Source organism: Rhinopithecus bieti, unplaced genomic scaffold (assembly GCF_001698545.2).
Source record: "Rhinopithecus bieti isolate Rb0 unplaced genomic scaffold, ASM169854v2 scaffold_115, whole genome shotgun sequence".
Lineage (NCBI taxonomy): Eukaryota > Metazoa > Chordata > Mammalia > Primates > Cercopithecidae > Rhinopithecus > Rhinopithecus bieti.
Window position 1 is genome coordinate 2,069,891 of NW_016803181.1, and position 25,803 is coordinate 2,095,693.

Below are 25,803 nucleotides of genomic sequence, written 5' to 3' on the forward strand. Positions count from 1 at the left end.
GGAGCTAAACACTGAGTACACAAGGACACAAAGAAGGGAACAGACACCAGGGCCTACTTGAGGGGGGAGGAGGGAGCGGATCAAATAAACCACCTACTGAGTATTATGCTTATTACCTCAGTGATGAAATAATCTGTACGTCAAACCCCATGACATCAAATTTACCTATATAACCCGCACATGTAACCTTTACCCTAAAAGTTTTAAGAAGTCCTTATACTGACACCAGAAATTTTAATAAATTTACTACTCTTAATGTAGAAGCACAAAGATGACCTTTATGAATACTACTATCATTTTTTATAAAGATAGACCCCAAACTATCATGGTGACCTAGAAAAGAAATGCACACCAAGCATGAGCCTGTTATTATAAACTAGCACACAAATATATCCATCTCTTTTTACTTGTGGATGCTGATCACTAACCTAACACAACTTTATAGACCAGAAGAATGTTCCATAAGTTAGTAAGATGATACTGCGATAAGACTTCTTAAGGATAAACTACAGTGTTTCATAAATCAGGCATAAACTGAGAAAGGACAGGACCAAAATGTGTAAATCAAAATATGTTTAAACAGAACAGACGTACTCACCAAATCCTTAACATTAGAATTAAAATGATACTTGAAAGCCTGAACAAAATACATCTACAATAGGAACAGTATTTCACATTGTAGGTAGTATAAAAATTACATTTAAATCCACCTTACAATATTTATTACGACTTGGGTGAGTCAATTTAAGTCTATTTGGTCACCTGAAACATGGGAAAAATAAGACCAACTCATGAAGCTATTGTGAGAATTAAATGCAACAACATAAAGTGTTTAACTGTGGGTAGCAAATACATATCATTTAATGTGTATAATATTATAATTATGAAGCAGTATCATGTAATGGGTATATAGTATTACTATAATTATGAAATAATAGTGCACTAAAAAGGAGGCACATGTAAACAAATACTATATATATAACATTTCTGTATATTTATACAATATATAAATCCTAAGCCATTTGAATTAATGGATAATGACATAATTTACAATTGTCGTACACCTATCTCTACCCCTTAAGTATATATCCAGGGAAAAGAGCCACAGTAAAAAAACAAAAACATTCTCAGCACAATGTCTCCTAGTACATACGCAAATACATACCAGCAATGTTTGGCACACTGTCTTACTCATGGCAAGCATATGATACATATTTGTGGCACTGCAATGACTATTTTTTGTTTTGAAATAACTATATCTATTATTAACAAGTAAGTTTCTTGAATCTATTTTAATTAGATTGTGTCCTGTCCTTGTGCAGCAAGAAAAATGACAAAATTAATGGAAAAGCAAACATTAAGAAAGGAATACTACAGTACACAGGAGAGTAAGCAGAAAGAACCCAGACTCCACACTAAGAAGGTCCAAGTTTACATTTCAAGTGGATCGCTTTACCTAGGTATTGTGAACAAGGCTTTTAACTTCAGCTTAGTTTTCTCCAACTGTAAAGAGGGTTAATAATACCACCAGTGGTGGGGTGCACTGGCTCACGCCTGTAATCCCAGCACTTTGGGAGGCTGGGGCGGGTGGATCACAAGATCAGGAGTTCAAGACCAGCCTGACCAATATGGTGAAACCCCATCACTACTAAAAATACAAAAATTATCTGGGCATGGTGGTGTGCACCTGTAGTCCCAGCTACTTGGAAGGCTGAGGCAGGAGAATTGATTGAAACTGGAAGGCGGAGGTTGCAGCAAGCCAAGATCGCACCATTGCACTCCAGCCTGAGAGACAGAGCGAGATTCTGTCTCAAAAAACACTAATAATAATACTACCAGCCTCATCCCAAAGCCAATTAGCACATCTAGCACCCACAGAGTAGTTTCCAAACACAATAAAAGGAACTAGAGCTCCTTTAAGTAATAGGATGGTTCCAAAGCTGGCCAAGAAAAGCATGAGATGAACCTGGAACATCTTGTGATACCAGAAAGGACGTGCTGAAAAAATGAAGGGATATGTCAAAAAGACATAGAAACAGACTTGATAGGGTTCCCAGTGGCCAAATCTGGGACAACAGAGCATAAAAATGATGGCAGTGATGGATTATAATTGATATTAATATTTAAATAAATATGAGAAAAGAAGGCTCTTCTATAAAATTCCAGTTAATAAAAGCGGAAGGAATGGTGGAAGTAGAAAAAAAAAATCATTTGGCAAACATCACAGTAATTGTTGCAGGCAAGAATCATCAGCAGATGCTAAAAATAGTAACAAATGAATGACAGAAAATAGGGTATCTGCAGTCTCAAACTCTCTCTTCAAAAGATACTTATTACAAAGAGAACAGTTGCAAAACCTGGCAAAACAAACATCCTCTTAACCAAATGATCAAAATTTACCAGTAATGGGATGTATCAACACCATCTACCTGCTGAACTGATGCACAAGGATACCATTCACTCTACAGTATTGCTGCCAAAAACATGTAAGTTGAATTTAGGAACATTCTACAAAATACCTGGTCAGTACTCTTCAAAAGTGTCAAGGTTATAAAAGACAGAAAGGCTGAACAGCTGTTTCACCTTAAAGGAGACTAAAGAGACATGACAATGCAACATAATTTATCATATCCTGAACTGGAAAAAGGACATTAGTTGAACAACTGGCGAAATTTCAATAATATCAATAGATACGAATATTGTCAGTTGATAATAACATTGTATAGATTCTAGTTTTCTGATTTGGCTATGTGAGACATTTTAGGAAGCTGCCTGAAGGATATGTGCACTCTTTGTATATTTTTTCTTACTCGTGTAGGTATAAAATTATTTCAAAGTGAGAATGAATATATATGTAGTTTCATAAATCTCACAACTGCTTTGAAAATCTCATGAGATAACGCACGTAAAGGTGCTCTACAAATTCTAAAGTCATATACAAATGTTAGCAGCTTTCATTATCATTTCCGACTCTGGTGCTGCAAGATGCCTGACACATCCTGTTGGCAGTCTCCCCCAAAACACCTTCCAGTCTGTGGGAAGAACTAGAGTTGTTAACTGGTCCTACATGTAGAATTTTTATTCTAAACCAAGGGTATTGAAGGATGCTTAAATTTCTACTCTAAAGGGAAAACTTTTCTAAAATGCAATCTGACCATTTAACAATGAATCCTGTCTCCCTGTCACTGTGATCTTAAAGTAGACTCTAAGCATAAGAATTTTCTGAATAAACACAGCAACAGGAGGGGGACTCGCTCATAATTACCAATAATGGCCACATATCTTTGAATAACTCTTTAATATGTGATAGTGAAAAAGTTCTCAAGATTATCTAGGTTGTCAAAATAGAAGTAGTGACAGGATTATTTAAGCACGCTTGTCTGTCATTACTTGTCTTAGCAAGTTTTTAATATAAGTAACTGAAGGGAAAGGGAGAAAAAAACATAGTTCAGTAGGTTCACGTCAAGTTAGTTAAGGAGTCGGGAACTACAACTGTGTTCTTCACATAAAATCCTCCCTTCATCTTCCAATCAGATATCTGGGCTGTTTGGGCCATTTATACGATTTAGAATGACACATCTCATACATCTTATGCCAGACCCAACTGGGCTAATTATCATTTAGCTACAAATTATCCATTTTCAAGCTCTTGCTAGTGAAGAGAATAATTTTTTAAAAACCACTGAAGTCCTACACATCCTATAGGAAAAAAACTATTATTCATATATATATATTTATAATACATAAAATAAAATTAAGGCTAAGGTTAAAAAAATTAAGTTCATGATATTCATTTGATCCTGAGTTCTATGTTGTTAACAGACAATAAATCTTTAACCCTTCTTACACAATCTATCATGCCATACAAACTTCAAAGTGAATCAAAAACAGTTAAGACTGTAGCTACTTAGATCACAAGACTACTACTGAACTATAAAGTATAACACATAAAGATGCTTCTTCAAAATGAGGTAATTTACATATGGTGAAAGGTAGGGGTCCAGTTTCATTCTTCTGCATATGGCTAGCCAGCTATCCCAGCCATATACAAAAATTAACTCAAGATGGATTAAAGATTTAAATGTAACACCACAAACTATAAGAATTGTAGAAGAAAACCTAGAAATCACCATTCAGGACATGGGCCTTGGGAAAGAATTTAGGACTAAGTCCTCCAAAGCAACTGTAACAAAAAAATTGACAAGCAGGACCTAATTAAACTGACAGCTTCTGCACAGCAAAAGAAACTATCAACAGAGTAAACCCACAGAATGGGAGAAAATATTCACAAACCATGCATCCAAGAAAGATGTAATATCCAGAATCTATGAGAAACTTAAATAACTGAACAAGCAAAAACAAATAACTTCATTTTAAAAAGGGCAAAAGACATAAACAGACACTGCTCAAAAGAAGATATACAAGTGGCCAACAAACCTAAGGAAAAATGCTCCATATCACTAATCATCAGAGAAATGCAAAACAAAATCACAATGAGATATGCCATCTCACACCAGTCAGAATGGCTATTATCAAAAAGTTAAAAAATAACAGATGCTGGCAAGGTTGCAAAGAAAAAGGAACACTTACACAATGCTGGAAAAGTAAATTAGTTCAGCCGCTGTGGAGAGCAGTTTGGAGATTTCTCAAATAACTTAAAACCAAACTACCATTCGAGGTGGCGCACGGTGGCTCACGCCTGTAATCCCAGCACTTTGGGAGGCCGAGGCAGGTAGATCACCTGAGGTCAGGAGTTCGAGACCAGCCTAGACAACATGGTGAAACCCGTCTCTAGCAAAAATACAAAAATCAGCCAGGCGTGGTGGAGGGCGCCTGTAATCCCTACTACTCGGGAGGCTGAGGCAGGAATATGGCTTGAACCCGAGAAGGAGAAGTTGTAGTGAGCCAAGATTGCGCCACTGCACTCCAGCCTTGGCAACAGAGCATGACTTCATCTCATAACAAAAAAAAAAAAGAACTACCATTCGACCCTGCAATCCCATTATTGGGTATATATCCAAAAGAAAATAAATCGTTCTACCAAAAAGACACATGCACTCATATGATCACTGAAGCAAAGACATGGAATCAACCCAGATGCCCATTAACAGAGGGCTAGATAAAGAAACGTGGTACATATATACCGTGGAAAACTATGCAGCCACAAGGAAGAACAAAATCATGTCCTTTGCAGCGACATGTATGCAGCTGGAGGCCATTATCCTAAGTGAATTAAGGCAGGAACAGAAAACCAAATACCACTGTTCTTACAAGGGAGAGCTAAACATTGGGCACTCCTCGACATAAAGATGGGAACAATAGACACTGGGGACTACTATACGGCAGGAGGGAGGGAGGGAAGTAAGGGCTGAAAAACTATTGGGTACTATGCTTACCACCTGGGCGACAGGTTCAGTCATACCCCAAACCTCTGCATCATGATATATGCCTTTGTAGCAAACCTGCACATGTACTCCCCAAATCTAAAATACAAATGGAAATTTTTTAAATGAAATAATTTTATTTTCAGCAGTTTTCTCACTCTACTGGGAAAAATGTATTTCCCCTAGCGGGGAATCAATATCTCTAAGTTCTTTTTTACCAAAGAACCAATCATTTACTTCTAATATTAGATTGAGAACTGCATGATGGAAAGATCTAGATTTTATTCATCTCCAAAGCCTATTGTCCAAACACCTGGAACACATAAGCTTCAAAAACGTTAGTTCCTATCCTTTCTCTAACATATAATAAATGCTCAACAAATGTATGTTGTATCTATTTCATTCAATATCAACATTAATGACTGCCAAACTTAAGAGCAATGTAAAATCTAGGAGATGGACTAAATGTGACTAATAAGAAATGCTGCAACATCCTGATCTCCATCTGTTTGGCTGTTTCTACTAGCCCAGCATTCCAATGCACATGTGTGATTGATCCTTCAGGGTCTGCTGCACTGAAACATTTAATTACCACTAAAATATGTAGCATACACGACTTTGAATTAAAAGACATTTCCTTACTGAAACAGGTCTAAACACTATTTTCATAGAATCTAAACACTTTAACATCTGACATTTAGATAATATCCCACTTTGGCATGATATATGGATAATTAGGTATTTATTACTGGGTCTAATACTTTGCCACTCGATAATTATTAAGTAAATTCTCATATCACCAGAAGAAACATTTTTATATAATATTTATCTTTAAAAACCCAGTGTCTAAAAGGTAAAATAAAGCAAAACAAACAAACAACAATCTATGGTTCATCTAGCAGATCATAAAGATTGGCTTTATAAAGAAGGACCTCAAAGGTATCAACAAGAAATGTTTAAAGAAAACATTTCACTCAATTCGAGACTATGTACAAAAGCTTATACTATGAAGATTAGTATACTAATTAGTATATATACATACATACATTTTTAAATTTAAAATTCAACCAGTATTAAGAAAGGAGTAACTTCAAAATTTAATTTAATGCTGATTTGGTTTGGCTCTGTGCCCCACTGAAATCTCAGGTCGAATATGTAATTCCCATGTGTTGAAAGAGGCGCCTGGTGGGAGGTGACTGAATCATAGGGGCAGACCACCCCCTTGCTGTTCTTGTGATAGGGTTCTCATGAGATCTGGTTTTTTGAAAGTGGGTAGCACTTCCCACTTGGCTCGCTCTCCCTCCTGCTCTGCCTTGGTAATGCTTGCTTCCCCTTTGCCTGCCACCATGATTGTAAGTTTCCTGAGGCCTCCCAGCCAAGGTTCCTGTGTAGCCTACAGAATTGAGTTAATTAAACCTCTCTTCTTAATAATTACCCATCTCAGATGGTTCTTTATAGCAGCGAGAACAGACTAATATAAATGCCATGTCTGTGAAACATCTAAAATTATCTTACATACCAGTGGCAAATTCCACATTTTGGAAAAAGCTATGCTACCTCAAGTTACCTCTCCATGAAAAGAAAATTAGAAACTTTCTTCAACAGAGTGAATGGAGAACATGTCATAGTTTTCAAAAAACATGTTGGGCTTGAAGGAACAGAAATGCTCCAGATTTGGGCCGGGCATGGTGGCTCACACCTGTAATCCCAGCACTTTGGGAGGCCGAAGCAGGCGGATCACCTGAGGTCGGGAGTTCGTGACAGCGTGGCCAACATGGTAAAACCCTGTCTCTGTTAAAAATACAAAATTAGCTGGGCATGGTGGCACACGTCTTTAATCCCAGCTACTCGGGAAGCTGAGCCAGAAGAATCACTTGAATCTGGCACGTAGGGGTTGCAGTGAGCCGAGATCACGCTGCTGCACTCCAGCCTGGGAGACAGAGCAAGACTCCGTTTCAAAAAAAAAAAAAGGAAAAGAAAGAAATGCTCCAGATTTGTGCCATCCAATACAGTAGTCATCGCTAGCCACTTGTGGCTATATAAATTAAATAAAATTTAAAATTTAGCTCCTCAGTCACTCAAACCCACTTCAAGTACAGCCAAATAACTATATAGCAGCTACCATATTGGATACCACAAACAGAATGTTTCCATCATCACAGAATGTTCTACTGCACTCACTGCTTTAGATTCTCAAATAATTCTAATAAAGTCCAACTGGCAGCAAACGGAAGTAAAAATTTTAGCAGATAACAAAGGTAGTATCTTTCAGTAAAGTAACAAACATTTGGAAAAAACTGTGAGAGACAGTGAATTAAATGCTAGTAGGCATGGTGGCTCACACCTGTGATCTCAGCACTTTGGGAGGCTGAAATGGGAGGACCACTTGAGCTCAGGAGTTGAGACTACCCTGGCGGGCCAACAAATCAAGACCCTGTCTCTACAAAACATTTAAAAATTAGCTGGGCATGGCGGCAGGCACCTGTAGTCCAAGCTACTCAGGAGGCTGAGACAGATGAATCACTTGAGCCCAACAGCTCAAGGTTTGTGTGCTGTGATTGTGCCACTGCACTCCAGCCTGCGTAACAAAGTGAGAGACCCTGTCTCTTAGAAAAAGTACCGGCCTGGCGCAGTGGCTCACGCCTGGAATCCCAGCACTTTGAGAGGCCGAGGCGGGCGGATCACAAGGTCAGCAGATCCAGACCATCCTAGCTAACACACGGTGAAACCCCGTCTCTACTAAAAATACAAAAAAAATTAGCCGGGCGTGGTGGCGGGAGCCTTCGTCCCAGCTACTCGGGAGGCTGAGGCAGGGGAATGGCGTGAACCTGGGAAGCGGAGCTTGCAGTAGCCGAGATCGCGCCACTGCACTCCAGCCTGGGCAACGGAGCAAGACTCCGTCTCCAAAAAAAAAAAAAAAAAAGTTAGCACTATAAATATGATTTCCGTTTCTACAACTCCTTTATAATCTGATGATTTCAAAGACTGAAAATGTACTAAGGCAGACAGGAATCCCTCTCCAACTAAGATGATACGATTACTATTAAAGGAACCAACAGTAAAAACTTAAAAACTTAGAAAACAAGGTTAAGAGACTGAAGCCATAAACTTTTAACACAGCCTATGAAAAATCTTTTAATTACCTTACTTTCATTAACATAAAGCAATAAGGAAAGTATGCTCAAATAACAGAGTATTAACAGTATCTTTTTAAATGATAGGTCCTGTATGATGATTTATCATTTACTATACTCTGGTTACTTTTAAATGTTTAGTCTATTCCCTCGCCCCCTACATGGTCTCAACATCCTTGTGAATTTGTTTGGGGATGATTGGTAGTCACTAGGGCAAGTGTATCATGCACACACATAACTTTTCACAAAACAACACGATTTACTGTAACAACATACAGGCTGACTTTGGTACTCTATTCCATTCTACATGAAAAGATAATGCTGATGGAGACCCACTGCCATTGAAAAAGTCCCTGCTCTAAACTACTGTGATTTGGGATGTTGTTCTCCTCTAAGGATGTATCTCCTTGTTGGTAGTGAAGATTCATATTTATGTTCAGCTTATTTCATGAAAATAAGAGATAATACTAAAAGGCATAGGACACTCACAAGAGTGGGTTTCAAGGCTGAGCTGTGAGGGATTGCAGAATTCAGAATTGAATTGCTGTGGCTAGAGGAGAGACAGCAAATGTTATTACATCATTGCTTTTTCAGATGTCTTCACTGAAGTGCTCCAAATGATATGGCAATGTACTGCAAATTAATCTTTTATAAGTATATAATTATTTCTAAATCTAGTAAACTAACTCAGATTTATGTGAACACTGAATTCTAATCACTGGGACAGTTGTTTTCCCAATATGAAATGTTTTTAATTATTTGTATTAGGAAAAGATGGAAAGCTTTTTAAACACTACATCTTTTCATAAGTATATCCTATCGGCATACCTGTGTGTATGAACACTGCTGATGTCAAAATGTCAAAATGCAGAATGTACTTGTTACTGTGACACAGTCAAAAAGCCTAAAAGCCATTGTTTTAAAGCATAGGCTCTGGAATCGTAAGACTTCACCAAGTATGTAATCTTTGCCAAGTCATTTAACTTTCCCGCACCTCAGTTTCCTCAGCTTTATAACTGGTAGTAACAATATAACAAACACTTAAATGGTTGTTATACAGACTAAATGCATCAAATGATTTTAGGCCAATGCTGTTAGTTACTCAAATATGAGCTCATTTAATTATGTACTGAGAGCTACATAAAACCACAAGGTACCAAAGAACAAAAATGGAATCTAAGAAATTTGAGAACAAATTTCATTACAAATAATCTACAATAGAAAAAAATGTGAATTTTCAGAACTGGTAATCGATATTAAGAATTTTATAAAACCACTTGTACTCTTTGACACAGTTATCCCACTCCCGTAAATTTATCTTAAGAAATTAAACAGAAGAAAATATTTATATGCAAAATGATGCTTATTAAAAATGTTATTTGTAATAGCAAAGAGCTAGAAACCTAAAGTGTTCTTTAAAGAGATAACAAGTAGGTAAACTTTTGGTAAAACTGTGAAATATTACAGGTACTAAAATGATTATTTAAAAACTATACATATGCCTAAATCTTTATATTAAGTATATCAGGTGATATACTTTATCAAGTAAATAATATGTGTATGTACACAAGCAAAAATGTGTATGGAACTAGATGCAATTGAAAAGTGTGCTGGGTTTTTGGTTGATTTCTTTTGATGTAATTATTGCTCATTGTCTTCCTAAAGGGTTTTAGCTTAATTTCATTTTTTTCCTTATTCCACCTGACTAAATCTGAGGGTAAATGCAAAAATTGAATGATCTGATATTAGCCAGTAATTATAAGTCAAAGTATCCTTCTTATGTGCTATATGCTAGGGCCTAGTACACAAAACACAGTTCAAACTCAAAAGCAGTAGAGTCTATACAACATCCAATAATTTTTTTTTTTCTTTTTGGTTCACTTAGAAGCTAAGTTTGCTTGCTCTTCAAGTATCAAGACCAGGAAACACTGCTAAGGAAAACTAAGGTGGCTAGAAGCTAGTCTGTCTCATTCATCTCTCGCCACTCTCTTCTCTTTAAAAATGATAGTACAAAGTTGAAGAATATCCTGATTTATTTTACTTTAGTTTAGTTAGTTAGTTAGTTAGTTATTTTGGAGACAGAGTCTCACTCTGTTGCCCAGACTGGAGTGCAGTGGCACGATCTTGGCTTACTGCAACCTCAGCTTTCCGGGTTCAGGCATTTCTCATGCTTCAGCCTCCTGAGCAGCTGGGACTACAGGCATGCGCCACCACGCCTGGCTAATTTTTTGTATTTTCAGTAGAGAAAGGGTTTTGCCATGTTGCCCAGGCTGGTCTCCAACTCCTGAGCACAGGCAACCTGCCCACCTCGGCCTCCTAAAGTGCTAGGATTACAGGCATCAGCCACGGTGCCTGGCCCTAATTTGATATATCATTTGGGGCTGTTAGATGTTCTTAACTGTCACTAAGTTAATTAAGTTTGATTTTTGGATCCAATAACCTTCAGCAAGAGAAAAAGTATGTGCATTCTTCATATTTTTAGGTTCCTGATTTATGCTCATTTAAGATTTTGATTCACACATAACTCATTCCTAAACCAAGTTTGTGATTATGTGTCCAAGGCAATTATTTTTGAATTAACAAATTATACAGTTTTTTTCAGAATACTAGGACTAAACATCAGGCTAAAGCAAAATGTAAATGTATTTTTGCTTTAGTTGTTAATGACCATAAAACTTAACTAAACATGAGCTTAAAGACCATCAGCTGTCCAAATTAAAGTTAACAGAGTAAATCAAGAACAATGAATTTCTAGCTGGCAGAACTAGTGCATCCATCTAGTAGTAATCTTAGTTTAATTACAGCTGCAAAAAAAAAAATAAATTCTAAACCTTTAATAATTTAATAATTTCCCTAAGTTGAAAATCTTCCTCTCCTATTCTCTCCCACAAAATAGATTTCTGCTTGCCATACAACAATATTTGAAAAAGTTCCTGGACTGAACTGTAAGAAAGATGTTTTTTTTCCCATTAAAAATGATGGCAAGACACCGAATCTACTTAGACTTCCAAACTGTGCTCAGGTATTAAAATTATTTTAGTAAGTTCTAGAAATATACTCCTTTTATAACTAAATAGTTGTATTAAAAATTAAACAAAAAACTAGCTAGAGCTAGTTGTTTCTCTTATTAACCTACTCAAGACTGGTTATATCTACCTCTTCAGTCTTTGCCCAGAACATGGAACAAAATTTTCACAATATAAATTATTTTTCTGATGTTGGAATGTTTAGATTTTAAGTTTTCTGAAAAGTTGCTTTCTAACATTTATGAAACACAATTTTTCTAAGCAGGTTAATAATCCTTTTAAAAGTAACCCCACCTTCAGGCTAAATGAAAATGAGCACTGATTATTTTATAAACAGAGTACCTTCCTTTTCAAGAACTAAAAGTTCTGTTTAATATTCTTTTATCTCTAATCAAAAATGTTATTGTAGGGAAAGAGGTTACATTCAGAGGTTGTATCCCTCCGAAGCAGGGGCATATTATCCTGGTTTTATAGATGAAAAAGCAAGCACAAAGACAAGTTATGTTATTTGCCAATGTCTTAATGCTACAGTCAGCAGTAACCCCAGGATTGTTAGTTGTGAACACCAGGTTAACTGTAAAATTTAAATTAGTAAATTTTTATTTGAAAGGACTTCTCTAACCACATTAAGAATGGAGTACTCAAAGGCTACAAAATCCCCTAAATGACAATATAATTTATTTGGATAAAACCCTGCTGATACAGTCAACATCTTGGTTTGCCTCTCATAAAAATGTAAAGTTCTTAATAAGACCTTAATTTGAATAGTTTATTTACATGCCTCTCTTCCCCTCTGCTTCCTAATTCTCAGAATCACTCGTTCCTGATAGGACCATTATTACATGACATCCTATCATTGCTAACACTCTCAAATCTTCCCAGCTAAACCCTTCCCTTTTCTTATCCTCTTCCCCAATACGCTTTTCTTCAACCTCCAATTCCAAAATCCTTACCCCGTCTCTTGATTGCAGAGGGAGGTGGCAACAGTGATACTAGCACTCTAAGTCACTCAACCCACACACATTAAATACACTGGCACTGGCTTAGGATTTCTCTCCACCTCAACTCCTGATACCACCCTAGCTATCCAAACATCCATATTGTTTACTTCTTTAAAAAAAAAAAAAAAAAAAAAAAAAAAAAAATTTTAGCAGATCCTGGCCTCTCCAACAACTTTCATCCCTGTTTCTACTTTAATCTTCCCTTACATGTCATCACTCTGGAGCCATTGTTCTATGATCAAAATCTGTTTGTCTTTCCGTTTTTCCCACTTACACTCTACATGCTCTTTAACTTTACCAAAACTTTCAGTTCTTCAAAACAGCTGTCAATTCTATGTGTCAATCTACCACTTCAAGCTAATTTTTTATTTAAAATCTAGTCTGTCAATAAAGTATATGACGCACAGTGTGGTATAAATACTGTGCAATTTGAATCTCAGTTCTACCACTTTACTCTCTTGTGTGGCCATGGCAAATTACTAAACCTTTCATGAGTCTCAGATATCTTCATCTGTAGACTATGGATACTCAGCTCACATGATCTCTAGAAGGATTAAACCTAACAGTGTCTGACTACCAGTAAAACAATTTGATAAACTGTGCTAGGCCTTGCTCCATCAATTACACCATTCCTGAAGTCTTTCTTTCTCTTCCTCTCCACTACTGACATCAGTCAACAAATAACTTCAACTACTAACTTCGCCCTAAATGACTAGCATCTACTCTGTGACTTCTCTGCTTCAGCACTTATTTTCTCTTTAATCTACAGCAAGCTCATCCAACCCACGGCCCATGGGCCACATGCAGGACGGCTTTGAATGCATCCCAACCCACATTTGTACACTTTCTTATAACAGTGAGTTTTTTTAGCTCATCCGCTACCTTTAGTGTTAGTGAATTTTATGGGTGGCCCAAGACAATTCTTCTTCCAAAGCAGACCAGGGAAGCCAAAAGATTGGACACCCTCAGCCTATAGCAAAACCTCACTTCTGTCCCCATTATTACTCCCACAAAAGTCAGTGACATCCTAACAGTTAAATCCTTGTCTTAGAAATCACCAATCTAATTTTTCTGCAATATCTAACACTTTCTTACTACTCCTTTTTCCCTTGGCTTCTAAAATACTTTCCTCTCAGAGCTCTCCTACCACTTAAGCCACTTCCATCTTTTGGTGTCTCTTCTTTCTTCTGCTCTCCCTTAAAAACACTGCTGTTTCTCATCTGTCATCTTTCCATTATTACTTAATATTCTCCATGGGAAATTTTCCACTGGCCTCAACTACTGTGTATGCTGAAGATGTCACTATAACTCTACGCTCTCAACCTTTTTGAGAACTCAACCTGTAGTTAAAGCACCTTGTTGTGGACACTTTCTACTTTGACATCCAGTAAGCACCGAGACTAAAAAAGATCAAAATTGTGGGGTTATTTTCCCATTTAAAAAACCAGGTCCACCTCTATTCCCACTTTCATTTAAAAGCACTACAGCAGCCTAAATTTAAAATGTTCAAGTCATCTCACAACCTTCCTACTCCTTCCTTCATATTCAGTCAAATAATCGTTGGACATTTTAATTTTGTCTCATATGAGTCCCCAGTAGTTCCAAATGCTCTTCTCCCAGCTCTGTTTTGTTGCCTTATTACATCTTCCTCATCAACTGAAGTTCATTTTCTTCTCCCTCCAATCAACTGTCCTAACAAGCCCTGCTTTACACAAATTGGATTATCATTCCCTCACTTAAAATACTGATTCCCCACTGCCTACATGATGAAAACTTCACCTGGTGCCTCTCATTAAGTATGCTTACTGACTGAAGACAGTTGTGGTGAGGAGGGAGGGTAGCTCAAAGAACAAATTTTCTTTGAACTCTTGAGTGTTGCATCTATAAAATTAATGGGAACGCTGTTCAAAATTCATCTTATTACTAATCAGTCAGATAAATACTCCTCAACTTTTCAAGAAAAACTGATTTCCAGGGGCTTCTGCCATGCTCATCTTGTGTCTCATATTTTAGGCCTAGCAACCACCCCTTGCCCCACAGTTGGTGATACACAGGTAAGCACAAACCTATACTACTCACGATCTGGTCCCTTAACACTTGCCTTATCCCTCACAACTCCTCCAAACAACTGTATCCAAAAAGGTGTGGCCTTCTCTCCAACTTTTTCTTCTTTCTATGCTTGTCTTCTGCCCCCTCTCTTCCTGGTTGGAATACCCTTCCCCCTTTCCATGCTCTCATTCATGGCTGACTCCTAAAATGCCACTTCTTTTCTGAAGCCTTCCTTTACACACAGTCACCATCCTGCCATCCACTCCCAGGTAGAATCACTTTCTCCTTGAGCCTTGAAGAACTTTATAACCAGAACACCCATCACATTTTAGAAGTATCTATTTCCCTTGTTGGACTGTGATAGCAATTTTAAAGTTTTACTTATCTTTGTATCTCCAAAGTTAAGGCAAAAGTCAAGTGCCTAGTAAGCACTCATTCAAATGCCACTGAGCTGAATTTCTTTGGGAAAAAGTTACTAATGGTCCCCGTTAAAATCTATCCTGAAAGTGTAAAAAGTCAATATATATAATCCAGCAACTAAACTTCTGAAATATTTAATAATGCTTTTACATATTAAGGGGGAAAACCCCAGAACTCCCCAATTCCAATCTCACAGTATAAAAATAACACAATAAAACAGTTTAAAAAAAAAAAGAGTTTAATGACTGTGCTGAAGTTAATAGAACACTCTGAAGTGGTAAAAGTCACAGTAACTTCGAAAAAGTGGCATCAGAAAAGACATAACTCACTAAATTTTATCTAAATTTTTGGTAATCCTGCTACAGGATGCTAATACACAGAAGTCACTTAAAAACACTGTGTATTTGTAAATGTAATTCCTAACCACGTGAACAGCTCAAGTAAAATGTGTTTAATCACATGAAATGGTATCACTAAATACTACCAGGAAAAAGAATTACATTCCACATTCCAAGTTCATAATGGCCTTTATCCAAATTATGACTCCTGTTATACAGATAAAATTTAGACATAAAATTATTAAACTGATATTAGACTAAAATTTAATTCCAATTACTCTTTAATTTACTAAAGGTTATTATTTGCTCTCCAAACACAGAAAGAAATGCTTTGCAAGGTACCTCAGAAATTTCAGACACAAGGCAATTTTCACCAGTCAATCCTACATCTGAGTAACAGAAATGATATATTAATTCAGAAGTACAAAAAAAATCAATTATGATTCTAGAACTCTTGGACTAAAACCCCAAAGTTGAGTAAATCCCACACCCTTGTTTTAAATCAGAAAATTAAAATCTAAAATTCTAGAGAGCAGAAAATAATTTGACTCTATATTTATGAACATTGACTTTATTATGGGCAGAGATTAAATGACATTTCTGGCATTTATTAAGATCATATCATTTCTCTCCATTAATCTTCTAATGTGATAAAATGCACTGCTTTCCTCATGTTGATCCATTCTTACATCCTCAAGATAAACCCCATTTGACTGTGAGGCTTTGTTTTGTTTTAATTCACTGAGTGAGGTTTGATTTGCTATTTCTTAAAAATCTGCAGCCACTATTTTGTAATATTTCCTCTCCTCTATTCTGTTCTTTTGGAACTGTTAGCTGTATGTTGAAGTTATTCATCTTATCCTCATGTTTCTTACTCTTCCTATTTTATATTTCTATCTTTGGGTTCAGGCTTCTGGGCTTCTGTCCATTGCAGAAGATTTTAACCTTTTGGGTCATGGATGTTTTTGGCAGTCTGGTAAAGCTTATGACCCCTTTCTCAGAACAATATTAGGGGCCTAAAACAACATATACAGTATTACAAAAGAAATTAAATATATTGACATAGGGACCAAAATATTTTTCATTTTGATACGGTAATAATGTGGTTCCTTATTAACACTTTAAAATATATGCTCTAGCAATAGGTTTAATAACTATAATAATTTCAAATTAGTGATGACTATAAATGGTATTTTATGATAGCTGTAACAGCTAACAGCAATTGTACTATTAAAAAAAAAATCTGTAGTTTCTATTGGTGTTATGGGTTGAACTGTGTCTCCTCCAAAATACATTTTGAAGTCCCAGCCCCATGACCTTCTTAGTTAAGATGAGGTCATACTACAGTAGGGTAGGCTCCTAATCCAATAACTGGTATCATTCAAATGAAGATAGACACACACAGGGAGAACACTGCTATGTGATGATGAAGACACGGAGTTATGCAGCTTCAAGCTCAGGAATGTGAAAGATTCCCAACCACCACCAGAAGCAAGGAAGACAAAAGAAACGATTCCCCTCCTGGTTTTAGAGGGAACATGGCCCTGCCAACTCCTTCATTTTGGACCTTTAGTAATTGTGAGAGGATAAATTTGTTGTTGTTTTTTAAGCCACCCAATTTGTAGTACTTTGTTACAGCAGCCATGAAAACTAAAACTAATACATTTGCTGTCACAAGTACCTCTAATACTGTCATGGCTTGTTAACATTTCCTTTAATTTATGAATGTTAACATATTTCAGTTAGAGATTAGTAAGAATAATGTCACATTTTCCTTCAAGCCCACAAAGACTCTGAATTTTAAGAACGCTTTGTCTATAGCAACATAACACTTTAGCGTACAATTCATTATTAATGAACTGTTTTTCATTCTGAGTATCGCAAAAAAAAATCTCACAGATATGTGATAATTTTGGTTCTGGATTCTGAGATGCAGCTATGACACAATACTTATCATAAATCTAAACATTAAAGAATAATAAAATTCATTACCTGAGTTAACTTCTTAAACTAATATACTGTTATCCCTTAGTGTTAGATTATTGATTTGTATAAAGGATCTAGTGAAAAGGTTTACTTTTGTAATTAAAAAAAAAAGCCGGGTTTTTTTTTTTTTTTTTTTTTTGAGACAGAGTCTTGCTGTGTCGCCCAGGCTGGAGTGCAGTGGCGTGATCTCGGCTCACTGCAAGCTCCGCCTCCCGGGTTCCCGCCATTCTCCCGCCTCAGCCTCCGAGTAGCTGGGACTACAGGCGCCCGCCACCGCGCCCGGCTAGTTTTTTTTTTGTATTTTAGTAGAGACGGGGTTTCACCGTGTTAGCCAGGAGGGTCTCGATCTCCTGACCTCGTGATCCACCCGCCTCGGCCTCCCAAAGTGCTGGGATTACAGGCTTGAGCCACCGCGCCCGGCCAAAGACTGGTATCTTGTTAGCATATTCCTTGTAGAACTAATCAAGTTGGTGTTTAAGCCCAATAGCCTTTTGTTTACTTATTCATTCACAGATGGAGGCCATACATTTTTCTCTTTTTTTAAATGAGGGCTGTGCATGGTGGCTCATGCCAGTAATCCCAGCCCTTTGGGAGGCCAAGGAAAGAGGATCACTTGAGCCAAGGAATTTGAGACCAGCCTGGGCAGAACCCCATCACCACAAAAAATTTTAAAAATTAGCCAGGTGTGGTGGCGCACCTGTCGTCCTAGCTACTCAAGAGGCGCGGGTGGGAGATCACTTGAGCCCAGCAATTCAAGGCTGCAGTGAGCTATGATCATACCACTACACTGCACTCCAGCCTGGACAACACTGCAAGACCCTGCCTCTTTAAAAAATTAATAAATAAATAAAAAACAAAATCGAGTAATACAAAATTTTGTGTCATCAAAGATACACGACTATTAAGCCCAACATAAGTCTTAAAAGATTATTAATATACCAATTGTTTCCAAATTTTGCATCTTAACTGTTCAAAATGCATGCTTTTACCTCATCATCCTACCACTTCTACTCTTAAGTATTTCGTTTAAGTATGTCAAAAATAACAATATAATAAAATTAAAGTCTAAATCATACACCAACAAAGGAAGAGCCCATATGATGCTTAGTCCAAATTCTTTAATTTACAAATCAGCAAACTGAGGTCTACAGAGTCCACGATTAGAGAATAAATTAAAAATAGCTACAAAAGAAATGCATCCACCAATTTCAAGTCCAGTGTTCTTTAGACTATACCATACTGCACAGAAGATGGTAAGAGTTAAATAAACGATGTACAAATGGCTTTTACATGAGCACTTAAATTCTATTTATAATATTTAAAGACATTCTAGTTACCCCAAAACAACCTAATGCATTTTAAAATCAATTTTATTTTACCATAAAGCACATTTAAAAAATAAGACTTCATTTTCCACCTTCAAAATTGGCAAAGAAAAATTCAGACAACTATGCAGACATTTGAAGTGTAAGCACTCTCATATACTAAATACTTATTTTCTAGAGGGCAATTTAGCAGAAAGAATAAAATTAAATATTTGCCTCTCTTTTAACTCCATTCTTAGACTATCTCAAGGGAAAAGTAAGAGATATGGATGAAGACAGAACTCAGGATGGTATGCAACATTGTTCAAAAATAACTAAGATACCCAACAATAGCAGACTGATTAAAACTAACGTATATCATGCACTGAACATAATGTAGCCACTAAAAATTATATTCTAGAATATTTACTTAAGAAAATATTCACATTAAGCTACAATTGTACCCACTGTGCAATTCCACTCCACTGAGAATAAACACATATATATATCTACATAAACTACATAATGCTTTGATAAAGCAAGTGCTTGGCACACAGTAAAAATCTAATAAATGAGTATGTTTCATCACCAACATAAGAAAGGTTTCCATGTATACCAAAATGTTAACATCTGTTATTTAATGGTAGAATTGCAAATAAAGTATTATTCACTTTAGAGATCATTTTGTACCTTATCTGAAATAAACTACTACTCTTACATGGGGTGAAGCATTTTTTAAATTGGCATTTTGAATGTCGTTCCAGTTCCTACTGAAAGATGGAGAAGAAAAGCAGGCTTGTCTTTACCAATCATTTCCCCAAACAGGGTAAGACTAGTCAAGTTCAAGTTATACAACAGAAAAGGCTAAATTGTTACACTTTCCCCTTAGGCACTTCTCAGTCACCAACAGCTGCAGTATAAAATCAGGGAATCTGCTGCTGTTTACCCTTTCCTGATCAATTTCACTTCTTTATCCCTAGTCAGTTCCTCACCGGTGGCACTAATGTGGAACCATGGGGGAAAGGGAGAGCAATTTAAAGAACTTACAACTGATAAATAGCTGGAGATACATATTCCTAAATGTTGGGCTTCCTATGCCAAAAAAGACAGAGACACAAATGTCTACCTTCTTGTAGATATAACACGGGTCTTCAGATACACCACATAACTCAGAGGCCAAGCACATGCAAACATCCCAATAGCATTTAGGACAGTTTTAAGCCTGACCTAAGTTATTTCTCAAACTTGCAGAAACAAAACATGTCAAAAATCAGGCCAATTTTGGTCTTAAAAAAATAAGGTAAGGCTTCCTAAACAGGTAATAATTTATTTTCCCATACTCTTTTCAGACTATTTTTCTAACACAGCTAACGATCTCAAATGCACAAATTCAGAGAAAACAAAAAAAAAAATGAGGAAATATGGCTCCATTAATTCAACCACATTTGTAGAGCATTTGCCATCAAAGCACTGTGCTAGGCATACAAACAAAAGTGGGGGATTACAGAATAGCGGTCATAGAAATAAGTAAATAATCACAATATTATATGAATTTAAAACTAATATACATATGTACAAAGTACAGAGGCAATACAGAGGGAAAGAGTGTTGAAAGAGGCTAAGAGAGAAGGTCTTCTGGGGAAAAATGACGAATTTACAAAAGTTTGTAAGGAGAGGAATTCTAGGTATGGTATCATAATGTGTTTAAAATATATAATTTAGGATCATAAACTTTTAAGTGAGAAAGCAGAGGGAAGTTAAGTTGAAGCAAGTGCGCAGTCATTTAACTGATTTTTACATTGGTCAACTGAATAATAAGCAAATTTTTATATTATGTATACACCACATCTATATAAACAAGCATTAGATGTATATACACAGCTTTCCAATGCTTCCATTTATTTCTAGAATGTTTTCCAATTATATATATGTGTGTGTGTATGTGTGTACATACATATACACATGTAAAATGTATGGGGTGAACATATGTTTATTTACACTTATCATCAAAAACAACTCACCACTGGGTATATTTTTTAATGAGGCACTAAATGATATAACCACAAAAATTTGCTGTTTATGGAAAAATGGTTCAAACTCAGATTACAACATAGCACGTTTATCATACGTGGTCTAATTCTAATTAACCTAATTCCAAAATCTAATATAATCCCAACTTGCTATTAGAAAACCTAATACTGACATAGCAAGTGTTTCTGGCTAATGTGAGCCTAATAAGCAAAATGCTTATTATTTCAGCTACTTCACTTCTCCAAATGTTTTGGCCAAATTGAGAAAAGGACATGTAGTGCTACATACACTCAATACCAAAGGACAAAAACTAAGTATTATATAATATGCCTTTAAATGTTTAAAACTCTATTTAGAAGGCTAATAATGTAAAATATGGTACAGTTGTATCTATCGGAAACATTTGACTGGAGTATTAAACAATCTCTGTGCAAATTACCTACAAAACAAACATTTATGTGGCTATTTCCTCTACTATTTATAACACAAACTATTTTGCTCTAGAGTACATTTATTTACTATTTTTGAAAAGTAAGATATTTAAACATAAATGTGAAACCATCTAAGAAATGCTTTACTCTATTCTAATTTATTTCTTCCTTATTTGGTCTGGTATTAAAGCAAATCCTTACACGTAACAGATCCCCCACTAATTCTTGATTAAATATATTCTCACAGTCAGCCTAGGAGTTATCCATTTCTCTATACAGAACTTTAATTTCAAATAATACAGCATGTACTAGAGGATTTCAGAATGAGGCCTTACTGGGTTTTACCACAATGGCTATCTAGAAAGGGTTAATGGTTTCCCAAGAAACTGGTGAGTTTCACTTTTCTCGAAGGTTGAAATCAGGTGAAAAAGAAAGTAAAGAATACTAAGAATAGTCCCTACTATAATTAAATCCCTATGAGCAATGGCTTTAAAAAAGAGAAGAGGGGAAAATAATGTAAGGCCCAAATAAAATCCATGTTACAGGGCAGTTTTAAACTGTGCTACGGCCTTAATGGCTTCTGCCATGATACATATCTTTCTTCCTAATATATGCCTATAAATAATAAATTTCCATTTCAAAACATTAGTTCACCTATTAAAGATGAGATAAAAACTACCATATTAAAAGCTACATTCCAAATAAGTTCACTCTGTGGTTTATCTAATGCACAAGCAAACAATGCTGGCTCTAGTAAAACTGATTATCAGATGAACACATTATTTTCTAATATAATAGAGTTTTTTAAGGTAAAACCCCCAAGATTTTGTTCCCATGAAGAGTTAACCAAAATATTATGCTAAATATTATTATCGCCCTACCCAAACTTAAAAGTATTACAAAGCTCCTAGGGAATAATTTATTAATAAAGCAGGATAAATCTGTGAAAAAACGATTTTAAAAGTCTGGGTGAGTGAGATAATTTCCAAGTTGTCCCATACTAAGTACATTTGGATTTAAAAATATATATTTAAAGCAATTCTCCCACTGAAGATTGCCACTCGGTGTTTCAAATATCGACATCTTGGGGATTAAATCACTGGGAGTATTTTCTCAGTTTATTTTAATAGCAGTAGAATGCACTATCACTATACAAAAAAAACCCTGTTTTCTCAAGTTATTTATGGCAAGTATTTAAAAAACGGCCATTTAGAAAAAATGTATTTTTCATGTGTGAATTCACATTCCATCATCTGCTTTTTTATTAGCTGCAACAAGAAGGAAACAAGGAGATATTAACTGCTTTAAGAAAAAAATTCAACTGGTAAGAAGTCTTTTCCCATCTCTGAAAGAAAACTTAACATTTTTGATCCAAACTATTTGTTTGAAAGATACCAATAAAAGTTACCGTCATTCCGTTCAGCGTTTTTAGCAGCTTTTCTCCTAAATAACCATTATCTGAAATAGACTTCTTGATCTCCCTCAAAGCAGATCTAATCTGCAGAAGGCAGGGAGACACTGTACTGCACTGTGAATGGACAGCCAGGTATTTTATGAATGGAGGCGATCACGTGATCCCAGCACCTCCCCGAACTGATATTTCCCACATAACTGTGTCAACATTCTCAGAACAGGGGTAGTTGTTTGTGTGTGTGTGTGTTTTTAAATTTAACCTAAATTTTCACGTTCTTCTTACCTTCTGAACTCGAAAACCTACACACAGACAAACAAGTCGCGAATTTTTTTTCTTGGGAAATCCTTTCAAGATGTCCAAGGTGATGGATGTTTAATTATTTTTTTTATGAATGAAGAGTGTGCTATGCAAATGAGGGCGATTCACAAAAAGAGAGAGAACATGGCTGCCACTTCTGCTTCTACACTGCACTGACACTGCAGCAATGTACCTCCTTCTACGACCCGCTCAGCAGAAGCGTGTGTTTTGGGGTGGGGAGGGAGTAAGGGGGGAGGAAATGTTACTTGGCCTTTCTCTAGCTATTTCACGTTAAACAGGACTCCGCACTAGACTTTATAAAGTTCTTTCAAAAAAGTCTGACTTTAGTAATGCACTGTATTTAAAGGAATGCATCCAAAGGACTAAGTCTTAACTCACTTAACTCTTTCCAACCCTCCAAAGATAAACAAAAGTTAAACCTAATTACAAGAAAACGGATGCTAATATTCTGCTTGGAATTAAATCCCTTCCCAATAGAAAAGTGTTGCCAACCATTATTTCTCCATGCAGCTGTTAACGTTAAAGCAAAACATTTAAAAGACGAAGTATTTCGTTTGTAAAGCAAGGAGAAAGCCCAAATGAGCAAAAACTTAAACCAGAATGCTCTAAAAGTTGATGAAATCACCAACATATTCAGCAATGTAAATTCGGTTAAATCAACGTAAATCATGTGTTTTCACATAGCTGAAAGGTAAAAATTAGCATTCAAAATTCTCCTCCGTTCCTAATGAAGACACGTCCAATATTCACAAAGGTAAACTCTAGCTCAACATCTCCCACACTCCAGGTGTCCTTAATCCTATTAAATTCTAAAAAACGTTTCCCTAACCCTATTTTTTACAAGAATCTTATAGGTCATAAGTTTAAAAGGGGGAGGGGGGAGAGTGTGAAGGCTTAATCGGTATTTAAGAGTCACTGACTCATCGAATTAAGATTCAAGAGCAGTTTGCTGCAGGAGGTGCTCCCACACATGAGTTTCCAAGTGAAACAGCTATAAAGGAAGCAGGATAGATATTGAGGGTATGGTGACTGGTATGTGAGTGAAAAAGGACGGGACAGGGCTCTAACAGGCAAAGGGGTAGTTTCTACTCCACTTCCATCCACCCACATTATTCCATCTCATGGACGTACAATTGCCATCCTCTCCCAACACTTAATAGCCTTCCCCAAAATAAAGCAACTAAATGTGGGAGGATGGGGAGGGGTGCTGCCACTAAAAATGGCTAAAGAAATCAGCTATCTCCAGAAGATGCACCGAACTCTCCAGGGTCGCAAGCTTTCCGGCACCCAAGTCTCGGATGGGTCTGGGGGAGAGCCGAGGGCGGATTGGGGGAAGGGGATTAGCAATCGAGATCAATGAGGCGCTTACTCGTTGTCAGAAGTCGCCGTCTCCTCGCTCATCTTTCCCTCACCGTGATCCGATCTGGAGATGGAGGAGCAACAGCAGGCGGGGGAGCAGCAGCAGCACCGAGGGGCAGGAGGCAGCGGCGGCCGGGGGGGCGCGGGGGCAGCGGCACAGGGGCCTCACCATGGTGGATGCCTCACCCAGAACGGTGCCCCCCCAGCCGGGAACCCCGGCCACCCCCACAGGGGGGTGGCGGCAGCAACCTCCGCCGTGGCGACCCCAGCCTCTTCGCCCCCCTCAGTGCCCAGCCAAGGGATCCGAGGAGGCCCGGTGGAAAGGGAAAAACAGAGAGGCTGCAAAGGCTGACTGGAGAGCTGCTCCTCCAGCCACTGGGGTGGAGCGCAGCGGGGTCCGGCCAGGAAGGAGCCGGCGGGCGGAGAACCCGGGAGCAGAGGCGGCGCTTCCCTCAGGGATGCGGCGAAGAGGAAGCAGAGCTCCGCTCGGTGGGGGCCGGCGGGGGGGTGCCGAGCCCAGGCTCCGGGCAGCGGCGGCGCGGTCCTGCCGGAGCCCACCCCACCATCTCCCGCCTCGCCGCTGGCTGCCCCTCAACCCTCGGCGGCGCCTGGGTCGGTCCTCAGGCGCCGGCAGAGCCGGGCTAGGGGCCCCGCGGCGGCAGATTCCTCCAGACACGCTCCAGCCGGGACTCCTCCTCAGGGGAAAGGAGGGGGCGGCGGGGAGCGTGTGAGGCGAGGGGCAGGCGAGCCGATCGCTCCCACCCGGCCGGAGAAGAGCGGGCGGGCCCGGGTCCGGGGGGCAGGATCCCGAGAAGCGGCGGGAGAGGACAAGAGCGGACGCAGGTTCCCCACCAGCCGGTGCCCACCAGCCGCTCAGCGGGCCAGCTCCTCACCCCCGAGAGAGGGGAGCCGCGAGGGGGGCGGCGGAAGCGCTCACGCCGCCCGCTCCTTCCGCCGCCGCCGCCGCTGCCCGAACCAGGGGCGCCCGCGAGAGAAGGAGGCGAAGTAGTCCCTCGCGACTTCTCCCGGCCGCCCGCTTCCCCCGGAGGCCAGAGCGGGCGCGGGGTGGGGCTGCCTAGCGGGGTGTCCGGGCTGTGAGGGTGTGTGGGTAGGACTAAAAGCCGCGGCCTCCGGGCGAATCACTGCAACTCGAAGTCGTTTGCAGCATAGCAAGTTTCAGGAAAGTAGTTCCCTCCTCCCTTCATTTCCCAAATCGTTGTCGAGCCACTTAGCGGGGAAAGGGGGAGGGAGGCGGAGGGATATCCGCCCTGCACCGTGCTCGGTGTGCGTGCGCGCGCTCCAAACTCTTGGCACGCCGCGAAAGGGGGTGGGGGTGGGAGCTGCGAGGGGAGCTGCTAAGGAGGTTGCATTGTTGTGGCGCTTTACTCCCCGTTACTCTGCTTGGAATATCCGGGTTGCTTGAACGAAGAGGCTAGAAGGACAGTGTGGCTCAGAGGGGCTATCTGGAGGCTACTCTCTTCTGCCGTGTGTTTGTGTGTGTATGTTTTCCTCGCAGAGCAAAGAATGGAACTGGCATGAGTTCATCTTTAGTTAGTGGGGGTTAGAAGCAGGGACTGTGCAAAGAGAGCTCCTCCTGCTGTCCCCCAG

General features: G+C 38.4%; 1 protein-coding gene across 1 annotated transcript in view; it reads right to left on the minus strand.

Moving 5' to 3' along the window:
- The window catches only part of SPRED1 (sprouty related EVH1 domain containing 1), a 106,145-nt gene extending 81,048 nt beyond the window's left edge, over window positions 1-25,097 (minus strand). Inside the window, exon 1 of the mRNA XM_017868162.1 lies at window positions 24,206-25,097. Within this exon, the coding sequence (XP_017723651.1) occupies window positions 24,206-24,237 (32 nt within the window). The 5' untranslated portion in view covers window positions 24,238-25,097. The remainder of the gene's footprint in view (window positions 1-24,205) is intronic.
- Window positions 25,098-25,803: the final 706 nt, after the last annotated feature.